This window comes from Juglans microcarpa x Juglans regia, chromosome 4D (genome assembly GCF_004785595.1).
Source record: "Juglans microcarpa x Juglans regia isolate MS1-56 chromosome 4D, Jm3101_v1.0, whole genome shotgun sequence".
In the NCBI taxonomy this organism is placed as follows: domain Eukaryota; kingdom Viridiplantae; phylum Streptophyta; class Magnoliopsida; order Fagales; family Juglandaceae; genus Juglans; species Juglans microcarpa x Juglans regia.
In genome coordinates, this window is record NC_054600.1 from 33,419,572 (window position 1) to 33,428,708 (window position 9,137).

A 9,137-nucleotide genomic window follows, 5' to 3' on the forward strand; every position below is an offset into this window, starting at 1 on the left:
GAGATCAGAGCTGGCTAGTACTGCCGTGCGGCCGCCTGAATAAGGCAGTGAGAAAATTAACATTTTTTATTAGGTTAAACCTGAGGCGACTGCGTTTAGATTCCATTTTAGGTTGTACTTCTGATAGACGAAGGTTGAGCTTTAATGATCGATGGGGCTTGCTGCATGGACGACGTTGCATCGAAGTGATCGACGAAGACGAAAAGTCCGATGGAAATTGTTCGGTGATAGGGGTTCAACGAGCTACATCATGTTTTGCAGCTTCCGATATTGATGATGATATCGATGGCAGAGCGGAGATTTTTATTGCAAATTTTCGTCGCCACCTTCGTTTAGAAAGACAGGTTTCTTTGGAGTAAACGTCTTACGTCCTCATGGAATCAATTGGTCGATCATCGTTTTGAAGGAAGTTTGTCAATTTTAGAATCAAGAACAAGCATGTTGTTTTTTTTTTTCTTTTGCATGAGTGTGAACATGATCTTTTTTATAATTAAGCTGCGAGAAGGACGAATATATATTGAAAATATTATTTACTACATTCTCATTTCACTTTTATTAATACAGTACGATGATGTAATATTAATCTTATTATTTTAAAAATAAAGATTGATTTAAATATGGTTGATGATCACGAGTAGTACTACATCTATACTGGGTGATAGGCCGAATGGGATGGATATGTTATAATGTGCCAATGTAATGATATATATATACACACACACACATATATATAGTATATATTATGAAATCTTTTTGTCTTTGTTTAATTAGTAAATCAAATTCATTGCGAGCAAAGATTTTTAGAAGCACGATTTTACTCTTTATATATATTTTTTTAATTTCTAAAATTGAAAATCCTTATAACCCATCATGTTAGTCCTTAATATTGGGAGTAATTAGCCAGAGAATTTAGACAAAGAAAAGTACTGTTAGGAGCCCAGGAAGAAAAATTAAACACCAAGAAAGATAAGTGTTCATTACAACAAATACTAGTTTTTGGGTCAGAATTGTTTCCCACAACTTTTATTTTGTTGCAAATAATGATCTTTTGCGATGAATTCTTTTGCCGCGATAGAAATTTCATCGCAAAAAGTTAATTTTTACATTCTCATCATTTTATTTTTGACTAGTTAGAAATTGGAGCGAATTCTTAATTTTTAACGGCGAGATTAAGTTGTATGTTGCTACATGTAACTACAAGAAAAATGACTTTTTGCGGCCAATTATTTTGCTAACAGAAAATCACTGCAAATAGGCTTCTTTGAACTAAACTCTTAACATTATAACTTACTTTTTTCCGACAACAAAAAAATAGCTGATAAAAAAGTTTACTTCTTCCGACCCAGTTAACCATGGATGTCGTATTTTTTTGTGATGAAATTTCACACTTTTTGCAATGACAAAAATTGCCAGAAATAAGAGTACATATTTCTGGCATATATTTCGCTTGCAAGTGTAAGTACTATATGTTGCCACTCATTTCAAGTGGTAAAAAGTCATTTATGATAAAAATATGGATTAATTGTGACAAAATCACTTGCAAGAAAAAGGCTAATTTGTTGTAGCGAGTGATCAGCTTCTTAGCTATAAAGCAAGACATACATATAGAAATGGAGTACACCCAAAAAGAATACACCTTATTAAAGGCATCATCATTTCAATATAACATAAATTATTATATGGTAAGTCTATGCCATTCAATATGCTTAATTTGCAACTGCTGATCGATGACATGATTCATATAAATAATCATGGAAAAAAGTATAGGTAAAAGCACTTGATTCGTACTCTAATTAAAATGCAGTATTATACAACAATTTACCAGTACTGGGGAAAGGAATAAACATAGGCCAGCAACCTTGATCCCCCCGTCCATACGATGTGGTTAATTTATTAGATAGTTTCATGTCCATATCTAAGAACTTCTGATCTTCACTCCATTTTTTCCCTTAATTTTTCTGTCACATTGCATGTGTTTGTGTTTGTGTTTGTCAAATCTCATAGTATACGTAGGTATTGTAGTTTAATTATGTCAAACCGACCGAAGAGAATTCATATTTATTGAATATCGGTTTCATTTTGATGAGGCTTCTTTATCTATGACCGTCTCAAATGCCCCAACCAGTGCTCTCACTTTGTTCTTCCTCTCCTCCAACAGCTTGCTTGCAGTCTCCTCAATCACATCATTATATGCCTGAGATTCTTTCTTACCCCGTCCGACTTGGCGATTCGATGATGCCGTACTAGCTGCTACCACTGGCTTTGTTTCTTCTGCTCCACCCTCAAGTACATCTTCTCCTTCCTTGGAATTAAGCCCTTCACTTTCTCCGTCCATCCCTTCCTTCTCGTCCACCGAGTTGTCCTCAATATTCTTGTTTTCATCGCCAGAATCTCTGTCTTCCGCATCCTGATCTTCTCCTTTAATATCTTCTTTGACCTCAACTCTTGCCTCGCTTGCCACAGTACTCTCTTCTTGGTGACTCTCATTTCTTTCATCTTTGCTTCCATTATCCACTTCTCCTTCGGGTGGATTCTCAGCCTCTTCTTCTGGTATTTTATCTCCATCTTCTTCAATCTGAGCATCCAAATTTGTACTCATTTCTTCTGAAACTTCTGGGATGTTACAAGACTCGTGTTTCTCATCATCTTCTCCATTATTGACTTCAGAGTCTGCAACATCAGTTTGCTGATCATTTTCGTATTTTAGCACTTCACCTGCACCCTCACCTTCCACCTTTGCCACTTCCTCAACCTCACAAACCAAAAAATCTCCACCGTCTTCCACACTTTGATGACTCAACGAGTCCGTTGTATCGACATTAATCTTGGGAGCTTCTGTCGAAACAGAAGCAGCACTAATTTCCTTCTTAGCGACAGGGTTCGTGCTCTTCTTCATGGTCTTCGCATGGGAAGCCTGTGGTCTTCCAGCCTTGATTAATGTCTTTTTTGGAGTCCTCTCCCCAGAGGGTTCCAGAGAAGTGGCAGTGCTTCTAGGTGAAAAAGAGGTAGAACGAACAGTTAGTGTTCTGACTCGAGGGCCGGGGGAGACAAGTGCACTACGCAGTCTGGAATCCGATTGTGGCTTGTCAAAGGATCTTCTTCTGATGTAAGTGGGAGTGGCCTTCTGTTGGGTGTCTTCAGGGCCAGATTTCTTGATCACGTATTTGAAAGACTCAGTGCGTGAGCTTATTGTAGGCTTGAGGTAGCTTGGGCCATGTTTTTTATCAGTTGTAGACGAAGAAGAAGCTTTATGATGTGTAGAGCTTGTAGTAGTGGCTGTATTGGCACGACTTTTGGTGGTGGTGGCGGCTGCGGCGGCAGAGGCGGTTCGAGAATTTGAAGGGACTGCAGTCCTCTTCTCCTTCCCAAGAGTACTGCTACTAACTTTTCCTTTCGTAGTTGCCATATATTTTAGGTTGTATATATCACCAAATAAAATGCTGCATTTTCAAATTAAAGAGTAATGGGTAAGCGCAATTGATTCTACATCACGATCTTGTTTTGTTATCAATTAATTAACTCATCGCCAATCCCAAAAACTTGTGCTGATGTGGAAATAAAATCATTTGAACATGTTGATGATCAAGCAATGGATCATTGCTAACAATTCACAACTTTGCATTAATTTCTTATCCCTCCAACGGCCTCTTTCTTAAAATTGAGAGATCTCATTACTATTTATTATTATTCACAAATTTTAACTCATAAATTTTTTTATTATTTACAAATCATCTCATTTCTTCTCTCAATCCAAACGGGCATTAATTCCCCTCCCCAGCTAATATAAATCGATTTGGTAACGATTTGAAAATTAAAGTAAAGTTACTTTTTCTGCAGTAAACTTTACCAGCCGAAAGATACGAATTTGACTGGAAAAAATGAACAACAATATTCATGATTTAAATGCAAAAAGAAATACCAAGAGCTAGAGGTCAGATACTATATATATATATATATATATATATAATTTGTGGCATCAAAAGTATATATATATATATATATATATATATATATAATTTGTGGCATCAAAAGCAAAGCCATGGAAGAGTAAATTCACGGGAACAGAGAGAGAGGGTGCTTGTAGACGCGGTAAGCGTACCTTGATCAAATTAGAAGATTCATGCATGCATGGAAGAAAGAGTAAAAGATTAATGGGAACAAACTAAAAGAAAATGCTTTGAAAGACGGATTTATGAAGGAAAAGAAACGAATGGACGATGAGAGAGAGAACGAAGGTGTTGGGATTGATAAAAGAAGCGCGAATTGCGTTGATATAACTCAAGGAGTGGTGCTACGGTACTACTGGCCAATTAGGTGTCCGCGGCCACGAAATCAAAACCACATTCTGTTCGCAAAACCAGTGGTCTATAATTGACTTTTTCTAAAGTTAAAAAATAATTTTTTATTTTTTCTTTAATTTCTTTGCATGGGACCAACTTTTCTTAACAGCTCTATCGGGCAATAGATGATCATGAAGTGCTGTCCAATTAATATAAAAACAAATGAATTAAGAATAATATTCCATTTGGCTGAGCTGGTTATAAGAAAAAATAAATATTTATAACGGATTATTATGACGAATGACGATAATAATTATTTATGATAAAAATATATTTATTTTAAAAAAAATAATTATTTTATTAAAAATAATTAATTAAGTTTCATCGATATTGCAAGGTGGGTCCAAATTATTAGATAGATCATCATGTAAGGCCGGAGGCCATTCCATTTATTGCTTTAATTTATTTATTTCGTGGATAGGTGAGTTTGGCTGTAATTAAGCTGATCAAAGACGAGAGAGGGTGGCATGCATGAGTACTACTACTACTACTTCATGATCAATTCATCTGATTTTATTATCATGAGAACAATTTTTTTATTATTATAATTAAGTAAAATAAAAGGCTAACTTTATCAAACTATGATCAGTACAATTGATCTTAGCACTTTAGTCTTTAATAATTAGAATGAAAGGATGCTGTCTCCCAATGTAATAATTTAATTAGAATAGTACTGGACAGCATGTTGCTGGCTGCAGATGTTAGTAATTCTAAGGTCAGGCTTTGCATAAACGACACGTCATTTTTAGAAACAAGTTAGCTGCAGCCTGCCTTCATAAAGAGTACTTGCGGCGCACATTGCCTAAACGACACGTCATGATCTTGAAATATGACCTGCACACACATTCTTTTCTTCTATAATTAACTTGCGAATAATGTCGAGTAGTTTACGTCACACCATTATATATATATATATATATATATATATATATTTATTTATTTATTTTTCGTGAGCCACACCATTATATATATAATATGCTTTCTTGCCTATCTTTTCTTTTATTTCCGTTCCTTTTTGGTGACTTGCTGGTCCTTCGTTACTTCATAACATATAATAAAAATAGTTTCAAGCTTATCTGTTTATGGCTTGCAAGCGACAAAGTGAATTCCAACCTCACACCTGCCAATTACATGCCCTTTCTCAAATTAGATTTCGTTTGAAGTTAAAAATTATCTCAACTCATTTTAATTCATCAATATAATTTTTTTCAAATTTTAATATAAAATATAATAAACAATTCAATTTTTTCAAATCTTAAAATAATAACAATATTAAAAAATAATATTCTAATAATATTTTATCATCTCAACTCAACTCAGTTCAACATTCAAACGCAGAAGTTTTTGATTTTTTTTGCTTAATTTTTTTTTTTTTTAAATATACTTGCAGATGTGTCACTTTCCGGCACTCTTATTAAATAAATAATAAATCTGATATTTATAGAAAAAAATTATTTTTTAATAATAAAACTTATTTTTTAAGAAAAAAAAAACCCTAAAATTATATATAACATTCCTCTATAAAAATATTTATCCCCTTAGTTTTTATTTTTAAACGGGTCAAATTCTACGGACATAACCTTTAGGTGCTGTTTAGATAATGAGATGAGATGAGATGAAAATTAAAAATTAAATAAAATACTGTTATAATATTATTTTTTAATATTATTATTATTTTGAAATTTAAAAAAATTGAATTATTTATTATATTTTGTGTAAAAATTTAAAAAAATTATAATGATAAAAATGTGATTAATTGACATCACTTCTCAACCCAGACGGACTTTAATATTCCATCTTCGGTTAATTTCGTGGGTCACAATGACCATATTCTACGTGCTTTCGGTATTTGTTATTATCATTAGAAAGGATAAAAAGGACCCACGCACACAAATACATGGATTAAATTAAATTATTATTAATATAGGGCTATAGGGTTTCAATTATTTTAGTCATTAACTTTATTATACTATCATTATAACATTTTTTTTTTCTAGTAGATCGCTTCTTATTATCAACAAAAAATCACTTTAGTCTCAAGTAACCATACAAACCAACTACCTTTCCCTTTGAAACATATTTGTACTATTTTTTTTTTTAGAAATATTTTAGTCACAAAAATGATTAATTCATAAATTGATGTGATTTAATATAATACATTAAATTATAAAATTATTTTTATTATAAATTAAATAATCTAATGTATCATATGAAATTAAATTTATATATAAGTTTATTTTTATGGGATTTATTTATATCGGTAACACTTCTCCAATTTTTTTATAGAATTGTTTTTAAAATTTATTAAAATTTATAGTTTTTTTTAGGCAGTACAGATACATTTTCATTTGATTTTAGCTTGCCAGTACGTGTACGCCTTGCTCTTAATAATTAAGAAGAGAATAAAATTCATCAAATTATCACTGATCACAGACAGACATGGACCAAGTTGGTAGGGAAAAGACTTGTTTTCGAGCTTTAATTCCTTTCCTTGGGAAGATAGTCAAGCCCTTTGTTTGCCATGGGAGCAAGCAAGCAAGTTCCTGATCTTTACCCTCTTTCTTAAAGAAAGGAATCCCCTCAATATCTTGCACGTACGATTGTGTTTCCTTTTCAAAAAATCTCAATGCCTTAAATGGAAGCAATAGCTTGTAGTTCAACATGAAGGTTTAGAATTCAGAACCCTTTTACAATTTGCCATGCTTCGCTAATTGCCAACTACTGATCTTCGGATTAGATCAGAACCAAATCATTCATAATAATCTTGTATTCCCATCAAAGATACTGCCTCCCTTGAACTACAACAGGAGGGAGGATGAAGAATCCCCTTCCACCTTGGATGGTATATACAGATTTTTCTTGACTGAGAATCCATGTTTGGTTTCTAAAATATGATTCATCTTTGATTTGTTAGTTAATATATTATTATTATTATAGAATATTATCATAATTGTTATAGAATATATTCATAATATTCTAGTATGCATATATAGTAATATAACTTATTCTTTAGTCCATATTTAGTTTATTGTATAAATTAATCAATCAATATCAATAAATATCGTTCATTTAGGCATTGTTTGGATATAAAAACGGTTTCATCTCATCTCATAATTACAAATTTTTCAAATCTCAAAACAATAATAATATTCTAATAATATTTTATTCAACTTTCATCTAAAACTATCTGAACATTTCATCTCCCTATCAAAACGGGGCCTATTGTATTTAAATTATTTCTCTAGAATACACTATCAACCTACTTTTCTATTTTAATTTATTTTCTGCAATATTCAATATGGGAAATGAAGCAATATGATATCATGCCATGCCATAAAGTCCAGCTTACTAAAACAATAGAAAAATATAACATGAAAGAGATGGGAGGCATGCAAGGAAAATGTTCTAATCAACATCAGAAATGATTCAGAGGAGCTGTTTTCTATATCTTAATAATTATGTGATAGTTCTGGTGTCTTCAATTGTTCATTGAAAACTCATCTCTCAGGTCAATAATACATGATTGAGCATTCTATGATCTGGGTTTTGTTTTTTTGTTTTTTCATCTTAAAATTCTATGAAGTAGTACTGTTCTGGACAGATTGTGTTTAAGATTAGACCTACAAGGAGCCACCTGTATTGCTTGTTGCAACCTTAAAATTAACAATAAATGGGAGTGAGTGAATAAGGGTAATAAATCTAATTAAGTTGAAGATAGAAAACCAAATTAATTGTCACCAGTGCGGCTGATTTTAATAATTAAAGTTAAAACCATAAGAAGATAGCAAGGAGATCATGAGATTGAGAGGCATTGCATTGCAAGGAAAACGTCCCAATCAAAATCAGAAATGACACTGATTGGTTGGTTGGTTGTTATCTTAATTTTATGATGCCTTCGGTGACCTCACCGAGAAATTTTAGATTTTAAATATAAAAATACTCCTTTTTTTTTAACAGATATTATATATAAAAAATTCTATACGCCATACTATTATCTCACTTTCATTCTATTAAGTATGATATGACATATTTATTACTATTAAATGATTATTTATTACATACGTCTTTATCATCTAATAGTGATGAATGTGTCACATACCATTTAGTATGATCAAAATAGGATAAGAATATGGTGTATAACATTATTTATTATATATAGAGAAATGATATTTGCAGTCATTGTACGCATATGTTAACTATTATAATAACCATTTTGAATTAAATTTTTGAGTTTTTAATATTTATAATTTCCAATAGTAAAGAGTTTAATATTAACTGAAAAATCAAAAGAATGCTAATCTTCCTTTCTGTCTATTTATATGTATCTCAATCCTTTATTTATTAGCATGTATATTATGTTTTGTTTTCTTAAAAAAAAAAAAAAATTGATGCCCTAAAGAAAAAAAAGAGCAAATCCCCACCTAATTATTTGACTCACATTTTAATTTGAGGAACTAAATTAGGGGAAAAATAATGTTAGGCAACTGGGGCTTTGGGCGGCTTTAGGCTGAGGTTGAATTCCTGATGTGGGGGCAGAGGAGAAGTGATACAGTCCGTCCACAAAAAGTGTTAAAAGAGGTTGAATATGACGTCAGAAAGGCCAACGGCCGTGGATGTTTGACCCTTCCGGAACCTCCCTACAATCGGACGGCTGATATCTCACCGAACACATTGAACGGCACAACCAGTCCACTACTCCTTGTTTGGTTGTTTTTGTATTAGTTTTAAATTTAATTGTTACAGGGTTCTAATGAGGGCCCCTACCTGAAAGCACTCCTTAATAACATTAAACTTTGC

At 32.3% G+C, this 9,137-nt stretch overlaps 1 protein-coding gene across 1 annotated transcript; it reads right to left on the reverse strand.

Moving 5' to 3' along the window:
* Positions 1 to 1,777: 1,777 nt before the first annotated feature.
* Positions 1,778 to 4,222, reverse strand: LOC121261239 (suppressor protein SRP40-like). The gene is made up of 2 exons (XM_041163495.1): positions 4,100 to 4,222; positions 1,778 to 3,440 (listed from the first exon to the last, which is right to left on the reverse strand). Exon 2 carries the CDS (start codon positions 3,404 to 3,406, stop codon positions 2,075 to 2,077), a length of 1,332 nt encoding a protein of 443 aa, XP_041019429.1. The 5' UTR covers positions 3,407 to 3,440; positions 4,100 to 4,222; the 3' UTR covers positions 1,778 to 2,074.
* Between the last annotated feature and the right edge of the window lie 4,915 nt (positions 4,223 to 9,137).